Raw genomic sequence first — 27,918 nt, forward strand, 5'->3', positions numbered from 1 at the left:
TCTGACAATATATTATGCACTACAACCATATTTACAAATTTAGCTTTATAGAGCCTTTCTATACCAACTAGATTACATTCTTGTTATTTTACTGTTTTCTTGGATAACATGATTCAGTCTTCAAAAGCTTCATGACTTTACATACAATTTCTTTTTCAAAGTTAAAGTTTCTTTAAATATCCTAATATGCTTTGAATTACTTTGACGGTGAATAATGCTTACAATTGATTCTTTCTTTCACAAGTGTCATCTCAATTTCTTTTACTCTAACAAAATAATATAAATAATAACCTCCACTCGGGTTGAATGCTATATATCCGTATAGAAGATTATGTTCGTTCTTGAAAGAGAAGATTCTTGGGTTCAAATTTGTAAAAAAGCATACTCGAACTCATGAATTTAGTCGATCACTTATGAATATAATGGTTACAAAGATTGTATATGAACATATATTTTTGGCAAAATGCATTTATAAAAAGATACTTCACATCTGTTTTTATTTTAAAAAATAGATTTTTAAGATAAACTTTTTAGAGCTAAATAAGAAAAAGTCAATGTAGATTTTAGGTAGCCAAATCTCTTTTGAGAAAATGACCTTTATAGCAAAAAATTCAAAGATATCTCCATAAAAAAGACAAAAATCAAAAAATTGATCATAATCGACCATAAAAGGTCCCTATAGTTTCATAAAATTTGAAGTTTCGTCCCTAATTTTAAAAAACCCTCACGGATGGTCCCTGTGGTTTCAAAACTTTTAACAAAATGTCCTTATTGCTAACTCCGTCAAGTTTAGTCCGTTAAGTGAAGGGCATTTCCGTCATTTCACTATTACAATGACCATTTATGAGTTTTTTGTTATTTAAAAAAAATAAAAAAGAAAAGTAATTATTTTAATATACAATGGGTCCCACCTCTCTCTCTCTCTCTCTCTCTCTCTCTCTCCATAAAACACCACCATTTCCACGGTCTCCCACCTCCTATATCTCCTCCCCTTCCTCACATACTCACCTCTACCACCTCCCAAACCTTCGATATCCTCTACTTCCTTTCACATACTCAGCCAAGGGGAAACCCCCTTCATATATCCACTGCATCGATTTGCTCCATCGTGGGTAGGTATGGCTGGAGATAATGATCACTCCCACTGGTTTAAGATTACCAACCATCGCCATTTCCGTTCTGATCTTTCACCATTCTACTTGGTATCATCCTCAATGTTACCATCGCCACTAAAAGAAGTCGTTCCCTTGCAAGGTTTGCAACACCAACACCAAGAAGGTCGACATCTCTATAAGGTGAATGGTATGGATGGTACGAAAATCGCATGTATTGTTGTTTGGAATAAGTATTCTGAATGATTTATCTGGTCTTTGTTTATGTTGATTTCAATGTGGTGAAGTGGGTTAAATTGACTTTGAAAATTTATATAGGATGCACACTGACTTCGAATCTGGATGGAATAAAAAACAAGTGCTTAATTTCAATTGGGTATCAGGTAAAAAACATAATCTGGTCATCATTCCGTCAAAACCTTCTTCAATTTGTTTCATATTTCATCATCTTCATTAAAAACTTTGATGTTTGATGGGTTTACAAGGATTTATTAGGGGAAGACTATCTTCCTTCTTTAACACCACAATAGTATTAATCGTTCTAGGGGATTCCTTGCAGCTGACCTAATATTGAACGCATAAGCTGTATAATCAAGTTTTTTGTGCTAATTTAGAAACGTGCGAGTGAGTAGGTGTTTCAAGGTCTCTAGGTGATTGAATCCCTCTTATAATTTGGACTGAAAAATCCCATGACACCATAATCGACCATTCCCTTTTCTATTCATATGTGCAAATCGATTCTTACACAAATCTTTTGATTCCATCCATATTCGATTCCAATTTCATTCAACAACCATTTCAGAGAAAACAAAGGAGGAAGAGGTGGAATAGAGAAGTTTTTGGGGAAGATGAAGCCTAGGCGACCGTCTGGCATGATTTTAATTCTAATCGTGGTGTTGGTGGCTGATTTGTGGTGGCTGAAAGGAGGGACGATGGTGAGGATCGTTGTGTGTGAGAGAGAGAGAGAGAGAGAGAGAGTGTGTGTGTGTGTGTGTGCGTGTGTATGTGTGTGTGTGTGTGCGTGAGAGCGAGAGAGAGGTGGGACCCATTGTATATTAAAATAATTATTTTTCTTTTTCTTTTTCTTTTTCAAATAACAAAAAACTCATAAATGGTCTCTGTAATAATGAAATGACGGAAATGTCCTTCACTTAACGAACAAAACTTGACGGAGTTAACATAAGGACCTTTTGTTAAAAGTTTTGAAACCATAGGAACTATCCGTGAGGTTTTTTAAAATTAGGGACGAAACTTCAGATTTTGTGAAACCACATGGATCATTTATGAAGTTTTGTCTAACCTTATTTTTTGAAGGTTACACCTGTGAATATCTTGGTGGTGTGCACATTTTTTTTTCTTTTTTGAGATTTTCACAAGTCTACCTGCGAAAATCTAGGTGGCTAGTGATTTTTTTGAATTTATTTTTAATTTTGCAAGTCAAAACTTAAGAAAATCTAGGTAGGCTGCGATTTATTTATTTATTCATTTTTAGATTTTTGCAGTTCACTATCGTGATTGAAAGAACCCGATATTTTGATAATCGCTATTAAGTTCGTATGTAAAAGTTATGATTGTTTTTTTTAGAATTTTCATAAAATATCCTATTTTGAAGCTAAAAAGTATGACTTCCCAAAAATCTAAATTGGAAGTGTAATATGTCTATGGATAACTCTTATTGTAAAAAACACAATTAATTTTTTTTTGCTCAAATGGAATTTGTATACGGAATTTTTGAATGATTAAAATTGAGTGTTTTTTTTTTATCAAGTAGTCTACTTTGAAGATAAAACAATATGACTTCTCGACATCTAACTTTGGAGTATAATATGTCGATGGAAAGTCTTTTTTACAAATAACACAATAGAAAAAAAAAATCCACCTCATACATCTGCAAAAAAATCTACATTTTTGTAGGTGGTCTGGTGATCCACCTGCAAAAATCATGGCTATTTTAACCTATTTGAAAATTTTGGCCATTTTATGGAAAAACCTTTGGAAATATGACTATTATCGTCATTTTCTCAGCTTTTATTCGATATAAACATATAATATAGTAATTTTAATATAGATTTTGAAAATAAAATATATGTTTTTGTATGATTTATTGTTCTTTTTTCTTGTATAAACTTTGGGATTGAGATTGGATTGATGCATTTGAATGAAAAGGAAACGAAGTGTAAGCTTAGGTCATATAATGGTGACAGAGAATGAGATGTCCTACATTTATACCATCACTATCATGCAACTTTTATTGAAAAGAGAGGGGGGTCTTAGGCGTTAGTGCCTTTTATCTTTCTCCTATTTCACCTTTTACTCAAATCAAATCAAATCATATCATATCCATTATCAACATTAAACTTCTTTTTTCTTCACATTTTTTTGTCGTAATAATAAGTATATAAAAAATCGTAGATATGGTAATCCATTTCAAATCTTGGCATCGTTTTCTTTGTTATAAAACCATTATAGTTTAATTACCTCTCCAATATCGATCAATTGTGGATCAGCTCGTGAGGACAATGGGGGTGTCATTTACTTCCCTCGTAGGCTCATATATTGAGTAATTTCTTGTGTTACTATTTACCCTTAGCTTTATTTATTTTATTAAGATATTGTGATGGCTCTTACTAGTGTAAATGTTTAAGATGTAACATATTGATGTTGGTGTATTGGATGTGCGACCGTACATGACATGTGCTTTTTAGGAGGTCTAATTTTTTTTTACGTACATTAGTGTTAGCAAAATATTAATCTCACATCAATGACAATTTTTGGTTTGGTTAATTTTTAACAATTATCGACTTATCAATTATTTTTGTTTAAATAAAAATAAAGTATATTTAAGAGTTTATTTTTATTTTTTGCATAAAACCTTCAAAATTAACGGACTGGCCTTGAAGGAGGTCTATCTCTCCTATCCTTCCAACCCACTTGTCACATCAACATGTTTTTCTTTTATTTTCATCCCTCTTAACCTACACCGCATGTAAATTGATCAATCCCAAACCATTTATTTATTTTTTAAAAAATTTAAAATTACTAATTTAAATTAAAAAAATAAAATAAAATTAAAACTAAGCATAACATTTAACTAAAAAACATGCTACCAAAAAAGGTAACTTAAATCCTAAATCGACAATGAAAATGCTATAAAGACAATTAAAATTTTAAAACAAGAATTTAGAAGGTAATACGACAATTAAAACAAATAAGTTATCTAAAGATGGTATGTAGGCATGCTCAATGTAATTATAAATAGCTGAATGAAGTTGGTGGTGGATCTCGACGTTACATAACTCATCTAATGCGTCTGACGTGTTATCTTACATTAATTGACATATTGTTGATGTGCATTTCGATAACGCACCAAAACTTCTCTGAAACATTGCATCACATGTTGCTTGAAAATAGAGATAATTCATCTCCAGATCACCAACAATACACATAAATAAATGTTTTCTCATCTTGGACCTTCTTTGGAATTACTCGTCACCAAAGGTTGCTTTATTTGCAAACTAATGTCGGATCAACAATTCTTCTGTCTCTTGATGATCTTTGTGGACCATAATTCTTGAACATATGAGTGTGGTGAAATTTGCATTATTCCGCAAAAGTGCTTGTGCAGTTAGAGATAATATAGAGACAAGATGAAGATTGATCGGTTCATCGTCAAGTGAAGATGAATACAAAGGACTTTTTTGCATTACATATTTCCTGACGGTTGCATTCATTTTTTTGAAAGAGAGTGAAATTGGGAAATGTTGGAATTAATGTCTCACGTCGTGAGATTGGTAGAAATTTGTATCTCGCAAGGATTCGGGCTTCCGTGTGCCTGTCTTGTAGAATCTTTCTCCTCGCGTCGTGAAAATGGCTTCCTCACGTCGTGAGTTTGGTTTTTGCTAAAATCTTCTTCTTTTAAGCTCCAATCCTCCAAAATACCAATGTTTATCACTTCTGGTCCTTATTCGTCAAGAGTGTCCTATTTGACTGCAAAATGTAAATTAATTCAATAAATATCACATATCTTTGCAATTAACTAAAATATTACGTAAAATGTATTTAAATATTGTCTAAATATATGTATAAATATGACAATATCACCACCTAACATATTTGCCGAATAACTAATTAATATTGATATAGGTTCTACGCATCTAACAACAAGTAAATCCCTAGGCTATAAGGCATCTTCAGTATCATGCAATTCTAACCGACTATTCCTGAAAGATCCCTAGCCTACATACTAGCATGCATTTCTAACATTTCATATATCAGTAAACATAACAAATATGTATATTTTGGGAATCACTTTCCTTTTTTGAGCTTTGGCTGACTGTATGCATCGTATTCTTTCCGTTTTGTATTATTATTTTGATGAAAATATTTATTAGTTACTTAGATCCTTAGTTTGAGTCTGGAATCACACGATTGTTCATCTTGTTCGCTCAAACCAGAGCTCTGATACCAACTTGTAACGTACCGATTTTCAACCCAAAATTTTTATTTTTATTTATTAAAATATATCAGAGTATAATTATATTATGCAGAAACATGTTGTGGATGCACGTGTGGACAATCGAACCTTGCCCTTCTCATGAAGTACCTGAAAAACATTTACAACAACTGGGTAAGAGCTACACTTACTGAGTTCCCCAAGATACCATATACCACAATATATATACATGCATACATATAATGGCTCACGATCTGCCAATAATACGTGTACTTACGGCCTACGCGCCATTTCATTAGCTCGGGTCTATGTGTACTTACGTCCTTCATGTCATTTCGTTAACACACGTCTATGTGTACTTACGTCCTTCACGCCATTTCGTTAACACGCGAGCCTATAAGCTCCCGACCTCTTTAACCGTTCCACCATCATCCCCTAACTACGTCTTTTAATTACAACAATTACGCACATAGAGATTGTACTTCATATTCTACTAGTACAAGCACAATTATACTTTCTACTCTACCAATTTACACTTAAGCACATAAAGACTATTCTATCAGCTTCACTCTATTAGTTCTCTATCCTAACATACATGGACATGTATTTTAATACATAGTTCAGTGAGATAACTCATTTGGATAATTACTTCGATGATTGACAGCTATATGGGTGATCCTACTGGTGATCCAACTATCGGTTAATGCACCGAACAAGTATTAATCTATAATACTTTAACCTATTAATCTCTATGACAATCTGGTAACGAAAACAAGTATTAACCTATAATACTTTAACCTATTAATCTCTATGACGAACTGGTAATGAAAACTAGATCCTTCACTAATCCCAATGAATACTGAGAGTTCTATTAAATAAGGATCAACCAGGCCGGATAATTGGGAGGCAAAACCATTTTGGCATATAGCCTTTCTGAAATCTAACAACCAAGCCAACGTGACCATTCTAGGTACCTCTCCTGGAAGTAGATCAATCAGTATTATGACTTGAAATTACTGATAAATATTATTTATAGGTTCATAATAACGACTTATGACTATAAATATAAGTTACACTGAAATCAAAGGAGTGTAGCTTAACTTACATAGGTTTTTGCGAAAACCAGGAAATTATGCGAACAAAATCCCGCTACCGAAAGCTTCTTTTTGTTGGCCTTTTAGATATTCCAGAGCCCTGCTAAACTATTCCAAAACTAAGGGAAAGTCGGACCTCAAAGGATCATAGAGATTGTAGAGAGAGATATGGGATTTGGGGCAAGAATGAAGGATTTTCATAGGGGGTACTTACAGATGGAAGGAGGCGCGCCACGCAAGGCCAAGAGGCACGCCGCGCCCTCGATCCTTGCTTGCACCTCTCTCCTTTTGCCACGTATCGCGATCAGATTAGCCCACATCTTATTCTTCTAGAAGGTGTCACGTGTCACAAATTCGTGGTACCATGTGTGCGAATTTTGTGATGCTATGTCACCTTGCCTCTTGGAGGAGCGGCCGGCCGACAATGCCATGTGGCACCACCTGGTGGTGCCACGTCATCAGCCTAGGCAGTTTCTCGCAGATCTTCGGACGACCATAACTTTCGCATACGAGCTCCGTTTTCGACGTTCTTTATATCCCCGTAATCCTATTGTCGAGCTTTACGATTTTCATTAAGGTTGCAACATCTAATTCTTTCCCCTAACAAAATTTCATATTTAGACCGATTTAGACTGTTAAAGTACGTGCAAAATTCATAACTCCTTCATACGAACTCCACTCTCGACTGTCTTTATATCGACGAGTTTATATTTATGAGATCTTCAATTCTCGTTTAGATTTTTTCGGCTAACAATCAACCGATTTGAATTTCGGTTTCTGGGCCCGCACTACTACACTGAAACTTCGAAATATCATAACTTTCTCTCACGAAGTCAGATTTGGACGTTCTCTATATACACGGCCACAGTTTTATGAATACTACGAATTTCATTTAGATTGCTTAGGATAATAAGCGACCTATCAAAAATTCACTTTTCACGATATGCTGAGCCTTGTCGGTTTAATCGCGAAACTTCAAAGAAGCATAAATTCTACATGCGAAATTGGATTAAAGCGTTCTATATGTCTACGGAAATCATATCAACATTTCCTACATGCTTATAATGATTACTTGGGCTAAAGAGTGTTATATATCTACTTTAAATTTTATAAACGACGGTTTATATTAAATCCTACTGAAAGGTGAAAAAATGGGGTGTTATAAAGTGAAGGCAGAATGAAGATCAAAGGCGAATTGAAGTTTCAGCAAAAAGCGCGTTCAGGAAAAAAAAGTGCGGTTTGGCAAAAAAGTGCAGTCTGAAAAAAAAGCGTGTTAAAAAATCACAGTTTGCCACATAACTCACGGCTTTGGGCATGACCGTGCATTTTTGCGATGGGCGGTTAAGACTTGTGCTAAAATGTAGGTTTTTGGCTCATTATACAAACAAACGGATTCTAGAGTTTTGGTGGGCATTTTGGGTGATTTTTGGAGGATTTTGAAGGATTCTAATCATTGCAATCATTAGTAATTTCAATTTGTAAGCATTAAACATTTCTAGTTTCATCTCTTTGTTTGATTTTTTCTTAGCCATATATGGATAAGAAACCCTAATTTCTAGTTCTTGTTCAAAACATGTTGATTGCTTGAGTTGAAGCATATGAACATAATATCGAATTTATGATTCTATTCTAGTGATTATGTTCTTGTTTGAACTAGAATACTTGAATTTGATTTATGTTTGATTGGCCACTTATATGAATTGAATTCTTATGTAGTTAATTAACTTTTAGGGCCCCTAATCGTTCTATAAGGTTAATGATTGGTAACAAACAATATGTTTTCTTATTGTAGAATAGATATCACATGTTTTTAAACTTCTGAGCGGATGAGAAAAAATGAACATTGTTGGGAAGCTTGTACAAAACTTAATGAAGATTTTCAATACAATCTAAGAGCATGTTTAGGTTGAATTAGTAAAGCGAGTTCTAGTCAAAGAACGTGTTTTGGTTAGATAATTTGGCAAACGAGAGGTATTAGAGCGTATTAATATCTTTCAGGTTCAACTTAGAATAGCAATAATGAATTACATCAAGTCATAATCAAGTTAAATGACAACATTGAGAACTAGAACTAGAACCATTCCAACATATTGTTGACAAATCTGTTTAGTTTTCTGCATGTTTTCAAAGTAGATTGTTATTTACATTATTTCAGTTTTTCATACAAATCCCTTTTTTGTGACTAAAGTGCCTTGTGCAAAGAGGTATAGATTTTGTCCCGTGTCTCTGAGGATCAAACCTGCTTGCCTTGTACTACATTTTTTATTGCGTTGAAACAGTGTATTTGGACTCTATTGTACCCCTATTATTTATTGGGTTTAACATATGTAACAAATTGGCGCCGTTTCTTGGGAAAAAGATTTTAACTTTCTTATTTTCATTTTTCTTGCATTCTACATTTGAAAATTTACAAAAAACAAAAAAATATTTCAATTCTAATTTTAAAGTTTTTGCATCTCATTTTCGGCATGGCATCCAAAAACTTTCAAAACAAAAACAACAAAAACTTTTATTTTTATTTATGAAGCTTTGTTAATCTTATTTTTCCTAGTTTTGTTTCCTTTTTGTACATATGTTATTTATGTTGTTTTTCTTTGCATGCATTCGGTCTTAGTGCCTTCTAGGTTTTTTCCACTTTTTTCGTATTAGTTTCATTTTATTCACCTATCATCTTCTCTAGGGTTATTCTTCATTTTGTTATTTCTTGAGGACAAAAAAGGTCTAAGCTTAGGGAGGTTTTATAGGTGCATTTTGTGCACCTATTTTGCACTTCTATTCCTGTCTTTCCATTGCATTTTACTTCCTAATTCTAGCATTTAGTTAATGTTGGGTTCTAATAACAAAATTAATTTCAAAAACATGATTTTAGCAACGGAAGACTTATAATATTTTTTAATAGTATAAACAAGTTAAACGCGCCAAGGATCATCTTGCAAAGTTTGGAAAGAAAAACAACACCAACCAAAGAAGAAGATGAAGAAATAACAACCCTTGTAGTACTTTGGATCCTCTTGGGAGGTTTGGAAGTTGATGAAGAATGATGAACTTTAGAGACACCAACAAGAACCCAACTTGATGTAGATGCTAGTCTTCAACTCTTAACTCTTAAGATTGAAGTTCATAACCAATATGAACTTCAAGAGATAATAAGCAAGAGAGTAAATCTTCAAAAGATGAACCAAAAGTGAGAGAATGGGAGAGAGCATGCAAATTTTTGCCATTCAAGATCTAAGACCAAAAAATGAAAGCTTCATCTCTCTTAATGCATAAAGTGAAGTCTTTAACCAAAAGGTGTTAACACTTTTTAAGCAACCATGTCCCTAGCTCATTATTATGTCCATGCATGAAAGATAGCCTTGGATCCTTTTTACTAAACAAATGAAAAACCCATGCCTTAGAGAGGTCATGGTTTTCATTAAAAAAGAATGCAAGTAGTTTATAAATTTATACACTTTCTTTATAAAATATAAACCTTTACTTTTTGGTAAAAGACAAAAGGAATTCATCTAGTCCAGAAAGTTGTACATGACATGTTAATTCATACCATATGAAATAAGTAATGTTACTTGCTAATGAAAATTAAGTATTTCCTAGAAATAAATAATTTCCAATTTAAGTATAAGAGTTTATTGAATAACTATTAAAATCAATTTCTAATAAATAATCAATTATATCAAGTTGTTGTTAGTGTAACCCATTAGTATCATATGTTAATTAGCAATATCACTTTAATATGATTCTTGAGCATACAAGATCCTTCAATATCCCACTTGCGCAAGACTCATATTAGACTGATATAGACAGTGGTGAACATATAGCAACATTTCACTGCCCCCATCAACATAGGACTTTGTGTCATTCTATCAACGCCCAATTCCCAAAAAGCTCCAAGTTACAATTGGTGTATAAGGTAAGTTTATCATTTATCCCGTTGTCACATACATCATGTTGAACATGAGATACAGATCGGAATCAATCTCATTAGATGTTCAACTTTTGGGAAGGCTCCTTAGATGTCTAATTCTCAACACATAAGAGGAACAAATCCCATCTTGACTATATAAGCCTCTTGCATAGTTCATACCATACCTGAAAATGGTTTTTATATCTGCTCGGTTAAGGACCAGTGTGTGACCATATCTAAGCGCAATACTCCCTACACTTAAGTCCCACTATGTATCTCAGGTGTTAAGGATACAAAGATAGTACCTTTTAATCAAGTATCATTCACGATAGCAATCCATGAGATGATCTTGATGCAGGTCAGTTCAATATCAGTTCTCTGACAAGTACCTATGAAACTTGGTTACAACCCATTTCCTACCTTCATCTGGTGAACGTCAACCACTCCAATTCATATTAGTCTTACTTCATAATTGTTCCCTCAATTATAACCGATTATGAACCTTTAGAATAATAAGATTATTAATGGATTACACATGTTAATATAGAACACAACAAGTATTGTTGTTATGATCATATCCCAGTATATATCAAAACATTATATAATAGTTGTTGTTACAATGTTCTAATATCCAAATACTAAATCCAAATCAAAATCCCATTTCTAGAACAATAAAGTCTTATAGATGAAGTGTGACCATTCATCCATAGCTTAAAAGAAGGAATTTATTAATGGGTTCGACTAAAATTAATTTGTGTGAATTTTGAGAATACTATCATCTCCATATTTGACTTTACTCTAGGTATAGCCAAATATCTTGGAATATATGATTGGCGTTCTTTCGTGACATAAACTCTCTTAGCTCGATTAAGTACACTCTCGAAGTCACAAAGATTTCTATGTGATCCTTAAATGGCGGAGATCAACATAGTTTTTCAATGAACTCATTCATCCAATCATATTAGATTTTAACTTCTAAAGTAGTGTATTCTTATTTTGTAGTATATTGTGTCATTTTGTTTTGCTTGGACCTCATTCCAACTAAACTTACTCTTCATCCCACAATGAAGTCATAATCCAATTATAATTCATAATTATCTATATTTTCTTAGAAATCAGAATCTTATGTAGCTCTTTACGTAAATATTTTATTTTAAACTAATCGTCTTATATACATTCTCTTAGTTCTTCTAAAGTATTCTTAGAATGTTCCTTTAGTCATCTGGTGACTTAACCATGTATTCAATTGGTATATTATGATATGCTCATATCATGATCATATACCAGGTCTTATGCATAATACGACATAAATGATGGATTCATTTTCCAAGAAAATTGAACATAAATCATTTTAGCTAGTTCAAGCCTATGCGATAGGTTCTTTTGAGGCTTTCTCAAAATCAGTGCCATGTAACAATGTAATGGTTCCTCCAAAGGAATCTTCTATCTTGATCTCTTTTAAGATATTATCAATATATGCATAAAGATATAATTAACATTCATTTTATCTATCCCTATAGATTTTACATTCCATCAATGTATCTTGTTATTCCTAAGTCTTTCATTTTAGAAACACATTCTGGATCAAGGTGAAAAGGTCTGGCATGGTCAGAATGTAATTTATGATTAAGTATGTCTCATTCATACAAGATTAGGAATATCACTATGCTCCCACTAGTCTTAGTAAATACACATGTTCTATTCAGTTTGATATAAAAGCATACCTTGTGGTTTCATATTGAAATGATGATTTCAAAATTGAGATGTTTGCTTTATATCCACTAGTGGATCTCAAGCTCTACACATTTTGTTAGGATAACATGGATTAAGAAAACCTACAGGCTAATCTATATACATATCTTCTAGTAGATGTCTATTAAGAAAAGTGGTCTTTCTTGGAACCTATTTGCTATATCTCATATCTAGAATATGAGTTTATAGTAAACAATATGCTTGTTGATCTAATCATAGCTACTTGTGAAAAAGATTTGATCATAGTCAATGTCATGAGTATGATAAAGACCATGGTCAATGACATGAGTATGAAAAAAAATCCTTTTAAAATAAGTCTTGCTTTAAATATGTATAGTTATACATGTAATGTTTTCTTTCTAGAAGAATCACTTACTCCTTCTAGCATTGCTATAGAGAGAAAGTTCAATCACGACCATACTTGATTATCATACATGGATTACATCTCATGTTCATGACTCCAAGTCATTTATCAGATTCGAGATCTGACATAACATTTTGGTATTTGATGGATTTGCTAGAAATCCTCAATAAAAGCTCATCAATGAGAGATTCCACATTTATCAAGTCATAGATGATTTCCACCACTAACGCGAACGATTTGTGTTCATGAATATCTATTATTCAAGTTTAACAATCCCTTGTTAAAACTAGTGCCAACTATTACTACATCAAGTTTTGGTTCTTGAGCTGTTTCAAGTTCTATGTACCTCCTACTTGCTTTGTCATTAGAAGATTGCTTTCTACTAACTCAGCTATCAGAGGAATAAGAGAACTTATTTTTGGTGGGTTTGCATATAATAATATACGACACATTTAGAGTATTATGTAATATTTATTTAGTATATTTTGGGTTTAAAAGCTTTAGTCCAACATAGACATTAAATCCATAAAACATTTAATTAAGATAGGGATGGAGCCTTTTCATACAAAATCTTATAAAGAAAATATTATATCTACTTATTAGTTGGTATTTGTACTCAATGTACAATAAATAGTGTCATATGTGTTATCCCAAGGAAATAAAAGGAGGACATTTCTACAAATTAGAAAGCAAATCATATCAAGTAAGATTTAATTCATCCTTTATTATCATTAAGGCCTTAGATAGTTCTTACCGATTTGTATCTCAAATTTATATTTCAAAACTTAAACAAATATTCCACAATTATGTTTTAACATGTAAAATATAATTTATAACTATTATAGTTGTTAATAAAGTTGATTTTGGTGTCTTATGCTTAATCTTAGACATTCATTAGAAAGGAAGTCATACACCATTGTGTATAGTTCCTTAGTAATTATTTTCTCTACTACTTAGTGAAAATATCATTAGGAATCTTTTATATATATATATAAGATTTACATATGTCAAATAAACTACATTATTTTCCTTCAAGGATCCCTTTCTGGAAGTTGGAATATGTGAATGCCATTTATATAAAAAAATAACAATGTCAAAGATGAGTTTGATTTAAAACAAGTTTAAGTCAAAAGTATTTTGCATATAGAAATTGTTATTTATAAATCATTGATATTTACTTTATAATTCTTATTAGAAGATCTAGTCTCATAAAAAGAATTTTAATCATTTCTGAATATAAAGGTGATCGTTATGAAAAAACGATTTAAGCAAATAGGCAAGCATTCATAATTAAACTAAGACATATATTTAGACAAGCTAAATTAAAAACTTAAATTGTTCCCAAAAAAACATGTTTTAAATTACAACTATATTATGTTCCTAGCATAATTAATAAACTAAATTCCGAGAGTGTAGTTCCAACTTGATTGTGTGCTCAGCTGGTTACTCTTCTGTAAATATCTGCAAGCCAATTACAAATATTAGATTAACATTTAAGTACCAAGTACCTAAGTGTTATATGAAAAGTATGAGTTCTATCTAGTAGATACCTGAAGTACTAGTCTCTTCCAGACTTTCTTTCCAGATAAGAGGAGCATATCCTCTTCCATTGTTCAGTTTCTCCATAAAAGAAACAAGATCCATCTATGTGGGCCTTATTGGATTTATTGGGCTTAAAAGTATCCAGTCCATAAAACATGGTCCTCCTAGATCACACAAGGTGACTCTTTTGGGCCTTGTACTATTCCTAGTTTGATGTTAGAAACATCTATAACATCATAGTGATACCTTTACTAGGTATCATGTTCAGGCTTATTGCTCAAAGCAAATAGTTTAGGACTAGAACCTTTAAGAGTATACAATTTCATATCTCTCACGAGATTGTCTCATAAGACATGAACCCATTCATTGAAGTTGTATCTAGCGAATTTTATTGTTTCATTAAGTCATTAAAGAAAAATGACAATTCATGGTAACGAGAGTGGATTATTTAACTACAAAATTTTAACAAAATTCATTTAGTATTTTCAATATTTAAACTTTTTAATAGTTAATACCCTTTTAATTTCCATAAACATTAGTTATCAAAGTCTAGGATCCAAGTTGCAGAACAAATAAATGGTTAGGTATCTTTTATCCCATCAATTTGAATTCAAACTGGTAGGTATCGATTATCATATATATCTTACTATAAAAATCCTAGATTTGTGGGATCACTAATAATAAATTTAATTAGACATGTTTGATCTCATCTATGCCTCAAAACTCTTTTGCTTAGGTATCCTTTATCACAAAATATTTCCGATCAAATCATCCAATTTGAAAAACTTGTTTAATTGGCCTATAACTTGGTTATAGAAATCGCGAAGACACCCCGACCATAAAAAGATAACACTAAGCGGTTAGGTATAATTTATCCTACTAGTGCATACAAGAGATGTGCGAGTGGTCTTCAAAAGAGATTGCATAGATTTGAGATTTGTAAAAGGGTCTTTTATATGTTTTATAATTGTAGTTTTTAAAAACATATGCTATCATGGTTATTACATGCATATAATAAACCATGATATCAATTTTCAAAAGAAAATCACTCTTAAAGGTTCTATATAAAAAGCTAGTTTTTATATAATTTGACGCGATTCAATTTTAATAACCGGTATTAAGTTGAGTGTATTTGAACCTTTTATATCTTTGATAAAACTTCATTTTACTGTTTATATATTTGGAGTTTGTATAAGTTACAAAAATCACCATTTTAAAACTTATATTCGAGTATTTCAAAATTTGATGTTATTAATATTTTTATAAAACCGGATTTTATTTTAAAACAATAACTTGTTACATCTTATGTCCACATTATAAATTTTGAAACCAAACTCCATGTGATGTTTACTTTTTCCAAAAATTATTTTAACATGTGAAAAACTAATTTATCAACCATACATAATAATTTCATAAAATAAACAGCACAAACATGCATAAAAATAAATGTGCATAAACATAACCAACTAATGACATGTTTTGTGAGCCAACAAAAAAATGCCAAGTCCATTCCGAAATGGACATTTTAAGGGACCAAAAATCTTCTTGTAATATTGTTGTAGAAGCTCCCACTTGAGAAAACACCATTTGCTTGCAAAAGATTTGAAAAGCTTCTTGAAAGCAATATTTCAGCAGTTGTCGCTAAAAGTCCAACAACCCTTTAAAAACAGCATTAGTGACACTTTTCAGAAACTGTCACTAACTTTCAGCATGATCATAAACTCGAAAATTGCTCTTTGGTCTGCAAAAAATGGTTTCAACTTCATTTCTTGTTACATTTTTGTACAAATAAATTATTTGTAACAACTAATCTATTATTTACAAAAATAAACCAAGAAAACTAACCTATTTAATTTATTACATACTATAGGAATAAATAAATTATTACAACCGTTTTTATAATAAAAATAACAAACACAACAACACAACAAACATAACGGTCTTTGGCTAGGTGATGCACAACATACATATCAACATACACATTAAACAACCTTTTTTTTTTTCTAAGACAACTTTAAATGACAAAAGATGCATGCAAATTTTGTCACAAAAAAATAACAATTATAAAGTTGTCTAGAAAATATGTATGAACTTGTTTTTATACAAAACCAAGTTATCCATATTCTCTAAAAACTAAGATTTTAAAAAATCAGAACATCTAACCAAACTTGCAAGGTGGCTTTTGATACCAATTGTTGGGTTTTAATTCAAAAATATGATTTTAGCAACAGAAGACTTATAATATTTTTTGATCAACATAAACAAGTTACACCCATCAAGGATCATCTTTCAAAGTTTGGAAAGAAAAACAACACCAACCAAAGAAGAAGATGAAGAAATAACAACCTTTGTAGTTCTTTAGATCCTCTTGGGAGGCTTGGAAGTTGATGAAGACTGATGAACTTTAGAGACGCCACCGAGAACCCAATTTGATGTAGATGCTAGTCTTAAACTCTTAACTCTTAAGCTTCAACTTCATAACCAATATGAACTTCAAGAGATAATGGGCAGAGAGTAAATCTTCAAAATATGAACCAAAAGTGAGAGAACGGGAGAGAGCATGAAAATTTCGGCCATTCCAAGTCTAAGACCAAAAAATGAAAGCTTCATCTCTCTTAATGCATAAAGTGAAGTCCTTAACCAAAAAGTATTAACACTTTTTAAGCAACCATGTCCCTAGCTCATTATTATGTCCATGCATGCAAGATAGCCTTGGATCCTTTTTACTAAACAAATGAAAAACCCATGCCTTAGAGAGGTCATGGTTTTCATTAAAAAAGAATGCAAGTAGTTTATAAAGTTATACACTTCCTTTATAAAATATAAACCTTGACTTTTTGGTAAAACACAAAAGTAATTCATCTAGTCGAAAAAGTTGTGCATGACATGTTAATTCATACCATATGAAATAAGTAATGTTACTTGCTAATGAAAATTAATTATTTCCTAGAAATAAATAATTCCAATTTAATTATAAGAGTTTATTGAATATATATTAAAATCAATTTCAAATAAATAATCAATTATATCAAGTTGTTGTTAGTGTGACCCATTAGTATCATATGTTAATTAGCAATATCACTTTAATATGATTTTTGAGCATACAAGATCCTTCAGTTAACTATTTGGGCACTTACATTTTTTTTGTTCAGAATACCTAGTACTTCACTATCGTTTGATTTATTTTGTAAGCTATGGAGCACAGAGCATTGGAGCTATGCATGCAAGCATGGGGCTTGGATGATGGAGCTTGGATCCTGGAGCATGGAGCATTGGAGCATAAAAATAAGATGGGTTGGTTATTTCATAGAAGAAAACATGAAGAAATAACCTGAGTCGTTGCACATCATCATAGCAAACGACTACGTTTGAAAGACGGTCCCTTTCATACCAACATGGGTCGTGTTTGTCCTTTTCATCACATATTTGAGCAACATGACTTGGGTTAAAGTTAAAGTGAAGGTGGAATGAAGATTAAATGCCATTTGAAGTTTCAACAAAAAGCATGGTCAAAAAGCGCGTTTAGGCAAAAAATGTGCGATCTGGCAAAAAATGCGTTCAAAACTCACGGTCTGCCATAAAACTCACGGTCTCGGGCATGACCGTGCCCTAGATCTTCGTGTTTGTGTCGAAGTTAAAGCTACTAACTCCTAAGGTTACCTCATTTTGGCAATCTCCACCCCCTGAGATCTCATCCGATCCAAACCCTAGCCTCCATATGTGTGTTTTGAGTGTAGGAAGCCACTTTTGTGAAGGTTGAATGAAGGAGTACATTTTGGTGCTTGCGTGCTTGGTTCCATCTTAGATCTTACATCTCCATCACATTTATGGTCTTTTGGAGGTATAAAGTCTTCACCTTGCTCATTATATCTCTAGATCTTGTTCGATGTCATTTTATGAGCTTTTTGGGCAAAATCTTCTTGTTCTTGTAGTTTGAGTGAACTATGGAACAGTGGAGTATCCTATTTGGTTTTTGGACCATGGTGGTGGTCAGAAAAGGGACTCTTATGACTTACTTGGGTGTCCATACATTTGTTAAAAATGTTAAGAGCTTAGAATTAGAGATCTTGGCTTATTTGGATGTCTTAATGGACAATGTTGGAAACTTTGTCCATCAAGACCTTGAGAGAGTTCAGATATGAGATTTGGGGCTCTAGTGATTAAGGGTTAAGAGCTTAATACATTGAGATATAAAATCCAGTGTCCACGACGTGGCGATTTGCTTGCCACGACGTGGTGGATGGTGTCACTGCGAATGTTTTGTCGTGAAGATGCCACCATGTGCCTTATGGGTGGCCACAACGTGGAGGTCAGCTGGGGTTGACTTTGGCCGATGAATTTAACTGTTAACTTTTTGACTAAGTTGACTTTTCGTCAATTTGAGGGTATTAGGGTGTATACTGAGAGGGTACTTTTGTTGGGTTTTCTACGCATCAAATACACTCTAAACTAGGTAGCAGAAAAAACGAAACTATGATATACCTAAGTGTACATGCAACCTATGGATCTATGGTTTCATGCTAATTACATCTACCTTAGAAAACAAAATACAAAGAAGAAAAACATACCTTTTTCGTAGCCCTTAATCTCCATGCTTGAGATTTCGTCCTCCATGAAGTTGCTTGGATGAGAGGACCCAAACCAAAATCCCTCTAATGGTATCACACCCAATGACACCAAAGAGTGGAATAAAATAACTAGGAGAATGGTCAATTTAACAAACCCAAAGAGGGTTAGAAATCGTCCCTAAGAGGGGGAGGAAGAAGGGTTGGCGAAATTTCAAGCCAAGGTGCAAGGAAGAATGAAATACCTACGACCCTATTTATATCCTTGGATGCCTTCTTAGGTTTTGTACTCCTTCCCATGTGGGATGGGAGCCTAACCACAAAATTCACTCCCTTTCCCATGTGGGATGGAGTGATTTTCATCCAACCTTAATTCCATAAGGGTTTTGGAACATTCCTGATTAACCAACTATCGATTAATGAATATTCAACCCTTTAATTAATTAAACTGTTAATTAATTCCCAAAATATATTTCCAATTAGTTTCTAATTAATTATTAACCATAATAATTAATAAACCAATTTCTCATTTTATTTATTCTACATAGTTTGGGTCTTGAGGGCAACCCAAAAGGACCCTGTTATTATTAGAAATATTACCAATAGTTAATGACCTTAGACACTATTTCCAACAACTTCTATATTGACGATTAAGTGATTCATAGTATCAGTTTTCACTGTCAGAGAGTTGTTGTGTGTGTTTTCTATTTGCGAGGTGAGTTTTCTAACTTTATTACCTATGTTATAGTGGTGCACATGTTAGACTAGTTGAGTCTTATTTGCTGATTGTTGTTATGTGTATTATCGAGTTGCTGATAACTCTAGGACTTCTGATAGTCCGCAGGGTTGCTGATAACCTATGGGGCTGCTGTGAGCCCATATGACTCCTGATAGTCCTTAGGACTGTTGATAGTCCCAGGGTTGCTGATAACCTATAGATGTTTATTATGTTGTGTTGTATGTGATATTTTGGGGAACTCATTAAGCTTCGTGCGGATAATTCTGGATTTAAATGTGTTTCAGGTACTTCAGATGATCGTAGAAAGGCGAAGGCTTAACTGTACACAGTTATCGACAACTTTTGTGATTTCACATTATTATAATACCCCTGATTTTTGGGATGATTGTATTTGATACTTATGGTTTTCTTGACTTGGTTTTATGGAAATGATGTTTTACCTAAATTAAAAATGAAAATTTTGGTTGTGAAGAATGAGACTTCACATTTTAGCAAATGTACGAGGGACGAATGGTATAATTTACCCATTTTTTTCGATAGAAGATAAGCTCTAAAACAATGATAGAAAATATGATCCTAATGATCCTAAAATACTTGTCGATCCTATTTGAACTTTAATATATATATATATATATATATATATATATATATATATATATATATATATATATATATATATATATATATATATATATATATATAGGGAGAGAGAAAGAGAGAAAGTTCAATACAGAACCATTATTAATGTTTCTCCAAGGAACCAAATATTATTTGAAGTTTTAAAGCTTATTCTTTATCGAAAAAAATTAAAAATATCTAAATTCAGAAATTCACATTGTGAATGCTAAAAATTAAATTATATGTTTTTCGAATTCACCGTGTGAATTCATATTCACATTGTGAATATACACAAATTCACACTGTGAATTTGACGAAAAAAAAAGGTAAATTTTTTTATCGAATTTGATACTATTAGAAAAATGATAAAAAGTTATGATTTTTTTTAAACTAAGTTCTAAAAGTGAAAAAAGAAATGGGTTCCTAGATTCCATTACTAATAAGGCTGGAGGGTGTGGCCGCGGTCTGGGACCGTGGTTTGTGCCAGCTGGACCGTGCACACCGCCCCCAGACTGCGGTCTGGTGCGGTTTTGGCCGCACTGCGGCTGGGGAGTACCGCGTCACGTGATTGGCTGGTGGAATAATTGACCGTTGAATGCTTTTGGGCGTTGCTTTTTTTTTTTTTTTTGCCTTTCTTTCCTATATATACATATTCAATTCATTTGTTTTTAACCACAATATAACCTCTTCTCTCTCTCTCAAAACTTTTTTAAAAAAATACCACTCTCTCTAAAAAATGTCATCTTCTGAAGAATTTCAGACTATTTTTGATGCCGATGTTGCGTGTGTTCAAATGGCGGAACAAACATACGATGTTTTATGCAATAACGCAGCTGCTAGTTCTCAACGGAGAACACGAAGATATATTTCCAGAAATCGTGAAGAAGCCAGCCAACGTTTGGAGCAAGACTATTTTGAAGAGAATGCCACTTATCAAGGGTATTATTTTCGTAGGCGCTTCAGAATGTTCAAAGGTTTATACGAACGTATAGTTGAAGATGTAACGAGAGAGTACAGTTTTTTTCAACAACGCTACGATGCTAGAGGTACACCCGGTTTCACTCCCTTACAAAAATGCACGGCCGCATTTCGTCAGTTAGCATATGACATTCCGCCTGATGCATTAGACGAAAGTTTTAGGATGTCTGCTAGGATCGCACGAGACAGTCTCCACTTTTTCTACAAAACTGTGATTCAGTTTTATGGTCCAAAATATTTATGTAAGCCTACACGTAATGACATCCTGCAATTGCAAGCTCATCATGCTAGTGCGCATGGGTTTCCTGGAATGCTAGGAAGCTTAGATTGTCTCCATTGGACATGGGAAAATTGTCCCACGTCATATCATGGGCAATTTACCCGAGGTGATCATGGTCACCCAACAGTCATACTTGAAGCAGTTGCATCACAAGATATGTGGATTTGACATGCTTTTTTTGGTTCTCCTGGTTCGATTAACGACATCAACGTTCTTAATCGTTCACCTATATTTAACAACATATACGATGGATCCGCACCAGATTCTTCTTTTGAAGTGCGTGTAACGCCATATTAGTATGGTTATTATCTGGTCGATGGAATCTATCCTGAGTATGCTGTGTTTGTTAAATCGTTTACGTGTCCACATCGTTCTAGACGAAAGAAATTCAAGATAGCTCAAGAAAGAGCTAGGAAGGATGTTGAGCGTGCTTTTGGAGCTCTGAAGAAAAGATGGTTCATATTGAAAAAACCAGCAAGTTATTTAGGCGAGGAAAAACTTCAAGAAATCATGTATACATGTCTCATATTGCATAACATGATTATTGAAGAAGAAGGAAGAGCGATATGTGCGTTTGACGAGGAAGAAACCATACCAGAGACACAACCAATAGAAATTGGTGGCGAAGAGTATATGAATAGGAGAGCAGAGATACGTTGCACTGAAACATTTCACAATCTTCGCAATGACTTGGTGGAACACATTTACGGGGTTCAAAAGATTAACTTTAATTTGGATCCACCGGATAACTCCGAAGACGAGTTCTCGGATAACGACTTTATGTAGTTTGCTTTAGTTATTTTATTTGTGTTTTTAAAATCTTTAGGATTATTTTAATGTCATGTTTTTTTTGTGTGTAATGCGATGTAATGCTTTTTGAATTTTTAATGTACTGTTCTTTTTTAATTTTCAAGTAATGAAAATATATGTTTTTTTTATTAAAAAAAAAGTTTTAATTAAAATAGCTAAAAAAACAAAAAAAAATAAAAATAAAATAAAAGTGTGGCGCCACTCCCTTGGTGTGACAAGAAACCACACTTATGTGGTAAAAAATGACGTGACACTTATGTGGCGGGGGAGGGAGTACGGTTTCGGTGACACCACTCCCTCCAGCCTAATGGTTCTGTATTGAATATATATATATATATATATATATATATATATATATATATATATATATATATATATATATATGTTCAAATGTTTCTCACATCTATTGTGTGTTAGAATGCACCAATAGGAATTTAGTATTAATTATATGTATATTAAATGTTATCCATACTTATAACTCATTTTTATGGAAACTAATTAAATTCGTGATTAATGTCAACAATAATATTCTTTGAGAATGAATTCAAATCTAGAAAAATGAGAGTGTATTCCAGCAAAATGAGAGTGTATTATAGTAGAATACACTCTCGTTCTTCATATTCCATGCAACTTTATTGTATTTTAAGTGAGTGAGTCCTGAAACAAAATACGAACTTATATATAAAACCTAGATGCGAATTCTTTCTGAAAGAATGTTATTGCTGACATTAATGACGGCTTTAATTAGTTTCCATAAAAAGAGAACTATAATTATGGATATCATTTAATATACATATAATTATGGAAATCTTTTAATATCTATATTTATTTAATTAAATAATTATTTAATTTACTAAATAATTACTAAATTTGTATTGGTGCATTGTAGCACACAATAAATATGATAAACAAAATAACCTATATATATATATATATATATATATATATATATATATATATATATATATATATATATATATATATATATATGGTGAGGTTCAATAGAAAACAATAATTAACCAGGAACCAATGAACCAATCTTTTTTTCAACTTTTAGAACTTATTTTTTATCAAAAAAAAAAAACTAAAAATACAGAAATTCATAACTTTTTATCCTTTTCCAATGATATCAAATTCGATTTTTTTTACGTCAAATTCACAATGTGAATATTTGAAAATTCACAATGTGAAACCGGATTCACACGGTGAATCCGAAATATATTTTTCACATTCACAATGTTAATATATGAATTTAGATTTTTTTAGATTTTTTTTCGATAAAGTATAAACTCTAGAAATTGAAAAAAAGATTTGGTTCTTTGAAAAACTAATAATTATGGTTTTCACTTGAACTTTTATATATATATATATATATATATATATATATATATATATATATATATATATATATGCGCAGGTTTCCTGGCTGGAATTGAGATGAAAAGTCAATGGAGTTTATGAAGTTTCCATGAAGCTTCAAACTGTTTTCTAATGTACATTGCCTAATGCAACAACAAACGACCAAAGTAACATGACTCATGGCTAACATTCATTTCTCTACACTAACTCACGTTCCCCCACTGCTTGTGTCCCGGAACCCACTTCGGGCACTTGGGGCTAAAGTAACTGGACGCCACCCTCGAGCTCAACAGCTCAATGATTGGTGCAAACTTGACACACCGTGGGGTCTTGTACTGGTTGATCGAAGCACCTAAACTGATTGCGTAGTCCATCAGCTTATCAAACGTCCCATTTTCCACGATCTTGATCTCCAGTGGTCCGATGGATTTATCCGAAGCCCTCCCCTGTCTGTACACACTGTTGAGCGACTCTTCAATGGCGAGACAGCAGTCTTCAAAGACGGATGGTGGAACTGGAGTCGCCTCGTTGTTCACGCTCAGTTCCCAGAAGATGACGTAATGGCCTGGGATGGTGGTTGTGTCTGCGAAGCTTGTGTACTCAGTCAAGGTCACGTCAAACGGCATCAAATGGGTCACTGCGTTTTCAACTGCTTTGTGTAGTTCGACTTCATCGGTTTTGTCGGAGTCAATGCTCAACGCCACGTTCTTCCGGCATATAAAGTTAAACTGAGGGGATTTGTTCTTGAATCCTGCAACTCTCAACACATCACCAACTCTATACCTATAAAGACCTGAAAATTTCAAACAATCATTACATCAAAATCATGGTGAGTAATTAAACCATCAACCAGATTAAATCTCGAATACTAACCAGCGTAAGTGGTAACCACAAGCTCGTATTCTTGACCGAGCTTCACGTCCGAAAGATCGACCAATTCTTGTTGTTCTTTCTCGTTGAGTGATTTTGGCATCGAGATTGAACTTGTGACTCCATTGTTACGATGAACAGGAAGGAACTCGAAATAAGCCATGGTCGGAATAAGGGTGTAGGACACTTCACTAGGTTTACAAAGAGGGTTGAGGTTGACACCGAAATAACATTCCGATGAAGCATACATTGTGCAAACAAGAGGGAGACCATTGCCATAGTAATCAAGAGTGGGTATGTATTGTGACATAGTTCCTGTAACTATAACATCAATATACTTGGTGTTTGGCCATAGCCTCGTTATGATCCCCTGCCATGATTTCTTGGAGCATTCAAACTCGATAAAGTCTGATAATTTGGGGTCGGGTTTCAAGACCCTCATCACAGCTTCACGAACGGAAGGGTCAGTAATGGTGGGGTTCAAGGTTCCAGTTTTGATATCATGACACAAAAAGGTCCAATTTTTTTCCAAGAATCTTATTGCCCGGATGAACCCGGAAGCAAAAACTGCCCCGACCCGAAGAACTTCGTTGTGAAGACAAAGTCCACAAAGCATCTGGGAATACATGCTTTGGTAGGAATCAGAGCAAAGAATGGTTTCATTAGGGCTGGTGTAGTTTGTGTAAGGGTCGTAAGGTCTTTGTTTGAAATGGGAACTTTTGTAGTAACTAGTTAAAACGGGTCGGGCTACAAGCCCACCTGGAGTCTTGGCTTCTGATTTGATAAACAAGAAATACATCCCTTTGCCTTTATCTAAACCGGGGACAAACTGGTTCATCACAGGCATCAAAAGGCTGTAGAGTAATGACCTTCTATCAAGCTCATCTTCAATGGTGGGCATCAATTTTCTCTCTCCTCCAGATGTTCCAGAGCTGTATCAATCATATATAAAAGTCAAAATCAACATCAACATCATAATCCAAAAACCCATTAATTCATTGTATGATTAAAAATGGTGTACCTTGTTAAGAATTCAGAAATGGGGTGAGAGGAGAGAATTGGGGTCTTGTCGCCATTGGCGATACGGGTGATATCAGGCTGGAGGTCTTCGTAGGTGATGACGGGTATAAGTTTCTTGAAGGTATCACGGTCAGTCTGACCGGAAAAACCATGGCGGTTGAGGTATTCAACGTTGGCATTTTGTGTGAGGATTTCAGAGAGGACTCGTTGTTGGACTTGGTCGGGGTTTGAGGTGACATCTTCGATGAACTCAAGAGTTTTTTTGTTCTTTTCTGTAAGAGTGTAATCGTCTATGGAGTTTCCATGTGGGGTTTTTGGAGCTTCAGGCATGTTGGTAGACGGTGGTGATTGTTGTGGCGGAAGGTAGAGGTGTTACAGGGAGGAGAGGGTAGGGGAAGGGGAGTTATATAGAAGAAGGAAATGAAGGTAGGAAGTGGTCCATGTTGTATCAAAGCCTTTTAAAGTGCAAAAAGAACAGTATACCGCATGTCGATTGGCCAGTGGCTTGATTGTAAATGCATCCACGTTTTGGTCGATTTTATAAAATTAAAATAAAACCGAAGGGATGGATTATTGTTTTATTTTTTATATCATTTTGAATAAATATATTTTTTTTACAAAGTTTATATTTTTAAATTTAAGAGATAATAACTTAAAAGAATAATATATTTTTCGATTTCTATATATTTGAGACAAAATTGCAAAAATGGTCTCTGTGCTATGTATTTTTTTGGGGTTTTAGTCCAAACCCCGACTTTTTTGGATTAGTGGTCCTTTTGAGCTAGTTTCGTTGCAGATTTGGTCCCTCTCCAAATTGAAAAGACTAAAATACCCTTAACATATTTATTTTTCATTTTTCTTTCTTTTTTAACCATTTTATAATTAATAAATAAATACAAAATCTCTCTCTCTCTCTCTCTCTCTCTCTCTCTCTCTCTCCTCCGTCGTCTTCTTCCCCACCCACCCCTTTTTCTCTATTTTTCTTTTTTCCAGTAGATCACCTGCAACCCAAAATCAAAAAGGAAAATCCATTCACTATTTTGTGTATAATCGCTACCAGCAAACGAATCCAGTTAATAACTTACCACCACTACACTTCTCTTTCTCGTCTGACGATTGTAGACCCATCGCACCCGAGTGGCGTGCTCCGGTGGTCAACTACCGAAGAAAAGGAAGGGTCCAATGGGTGTCGCAAGTAGCAATAGCGACGAAGTGAGACCTTCGGAGGTCTGGGGTTGATGGGATCAGAAGTGGAGTGATGGGATCAGAAGAGGAAGAAGGCGAAGGGAGGAGTGATTCGGTGGAAGCGATTGAACAGAATCAGGGGAAACAGAGGCAGCATCCGACGACTGTCGTCATCGTCTCTTCCTTTCTGACACGACAGCACACACGAAGGGAGCAGTCGAGGCAGATTGGCGATCTTCTTGGTGTATTTGGGTTGGGTTTTTCAGTCGACGGAACGGTGGATGGGACAATAGATTTCCGGCAAGTTCCTTTTGGGTCTACTCCTCGTCCCCGGTAGCAGCGAATCCGGGGGAAATCAAGCAACAACAGATGAAGCGAATACGGGTGTTTGGTTGGATTGTTTGATAGGAAAGGGATCACGAAAAATGTGGCTGTGATCGTGGCTAACAGATCCGGCGAAGGAAGAAAAAAAAATGGGAAGATTTGTCTAGCAGGGAAGGTATGAAACAAAGGCATCGGTTGTTGATTTCTACTGTGGTGGTATCGTTGGAGGCAGCAGCAACTCCGGTTGCTGTGTTGTTTTTCTCTTTTTTTTGTTATCAGGAGAGAGAGAGAGAGAGAGAGAGAGAGAGAGAGAGAGAGAGAGAGAGAGAGAGAGAGGCCCAAATTAATTATTTATTTTCTTTTTCATTTAAATTAAATAGAAAAAAATAAAAAATTATAACAGAAGGGCATTATAGTCATTTCAATTTTACGAGGGACCAAATATACGTACAAACATGGCCAAAAGGACCACCAATCCAAAAAAGTCGTGGTTTGGACTAAAACCCCAAAAAAATGCATACCACATGGACCATTTTTGCAGTTTTGTCTATATTTGATGATTGAGTTTTTTTTTTCGTCTATTTAACCTTTCAACTATTCAGTTTTTATTATTTATGACTGACTAATCCAGGTAAACCGATAAAAATAACTTAATAGAGTAATTTATTTCTTACTTTGTGTACATTTAGTTGCAACGTCCCAAAATATACAAATAAAATTTTGCTTTTAAATTCATTCAATTCATAAGAAACTGATATCAAAATACTCGAAAGAGTCATATTGTAACATGTTATCTGAGTACAAATCCCAAAATCATTAAGTGCAGAAAAACATAGTGTGATGCGGTACGATCAGGTCGGACCCTTCCCCTTCGAACTGGAAGTAGGTGAAACGGAAATTGAAAACTGTAAGCACAAAGTTTAGTGAGTTCCCCCAAAAATACAACATA

General features: G+C 33.7%; 3 protein-coding genes and 1 long non-coding RNA gene across 5 annotated transcripts; 3 read left to right on the forward strand and 1 right to left on the reverse strand.

The window, feature by feature from the left end:
• Positions 1-1,001: 1,001 nt before the first annotated feature.
• On the forward strand, positions 1,002-2,160 carry LOC145123474 (uncharacterized). 2 transcript variants are annotated; one of them, XR_013715157.1, is made up of 3 exons: positions 1,002-1,311; positions 1,431-1,495; positions 1,915-2,160. It is a non-coding gene; the product is annotated as an uncharacterized LOC145123474 (long non-coding RNA). The 2 variants fall into 2 exon arrangements; XR_013715156.1 differs by having other exon boundaries at positions 1,002-1,302.
• Positions 2,161-20,879: 18,719 nt separating this feature from the next.
• Positions 20,880-21,569, forward strand: LOC145127258 (uncharacterized). Its single transcript, XM_079062481.1, has one exon. It carries the CDS (start codon positions 20,880-20,882, stop codon positions 21,567-21,569), a length of 690 nt encoding a protein of 229 aa, XP_078918607.1.
• Positions 21,570-21,648: 79 nt separating this feature from the next.
• On the forward strand, positions 21,649-22,187 carry LOC145127260 (uncharacterized). The gene is made up of 2 exons (XM_079062482.1): positions 21,649-21,677; positions 21,779-22,187. Exons 1-2 carry the CDS (start codon positions 21,649-21,651, stop codon positions 22,185-22,187), a joined length of 438 nt encoding a protein of 145 aa, XP_078918608.1.
• A 1,456-nt stretch (positions 22,188-23,643) lies between these two features.
• LOC145124410 (indole-3-acetic acid-amido synthetase GH3.5-like) lies at positions 23,644-25,895 on the reverse strand. Its single transcript, XM_079059733.1, has 3 exons — positions 25,462-25,895; positions 24,444-25,372; positions 23,644-24,363 (listed from the first exon to the last, which is right to left on the reverse strand). The coding sequence occupies exons 1-3, from the start codon at positions 25,788-25,790 to the stop codon at positions 23,774-23,776; spliced, it is 1,848 nt and encodes a 615-aa protein (XP_078915859.1). The 5' UTR covers positions 25,791-25,895; the 3' UTR covers positions 23,644-23,773.
• Between the last annotated feature and the right edge of the window lie 2,023 nt (positions 25,896-27,918).

Source organism: Lactuca virosa, chromosome 7, assembly GCF_052849685.1.
Source record: "Lactuca virosa cultivar CGN04683 chromosome 7, Lactuca_virosa_CGN04683_v6, whole genome shotgun sequence".
Lineage (NCBI taxonomy): Eukaryota > Viridiplantae > Streptophyta > Magnoliopsida > Asterales > Asteraceae > Lactuca > Lactuca virosa.

Bases quoted from the DNA above. Each gene is read 5' to 3' on its own strand.
- LOC145127258 (XM_079062481.1), top strand. From the start codon at position 20,880: ATGTCATCTTCTGAAGAATTTCAGACTATTTTTGATGCCGATGTTGCG.
- LOC145127260 (XM_079062482.1), top strand. From the start codon at position 21,649: ATGGATCCGCACCAGATTCTTCTTTTGAA. The intron at 21,678-21,778 runs GTGCGTGTAACG...ACATCGTTCTAG, and splicing joins CACCAGATTCTTCTTTTGAA to ACGAAAGAAATTCAAGATAG.
- LOC145124410 (XM_079059733.1), bottom strand. From the start codon at position 25,790: ATGCCTGAAGCTCCAAAAACCCCACATGGAAACTCCATAGACGATTAC. The intron at 25,373-25,461 runs GTACACCATTTT...TGATTGATACAG, and splicing joins ATTTCTGAATTCTTAACAAG to CTCTGGAACATCTGGAGGAG. The intron at 24,364-24,443 runs GTTAGTATTCGA...TGAAATTTTCAG, and splicing joins TGTGGTTACCACTTACGCTG to GTCTTTATAGGTATAGAGTT.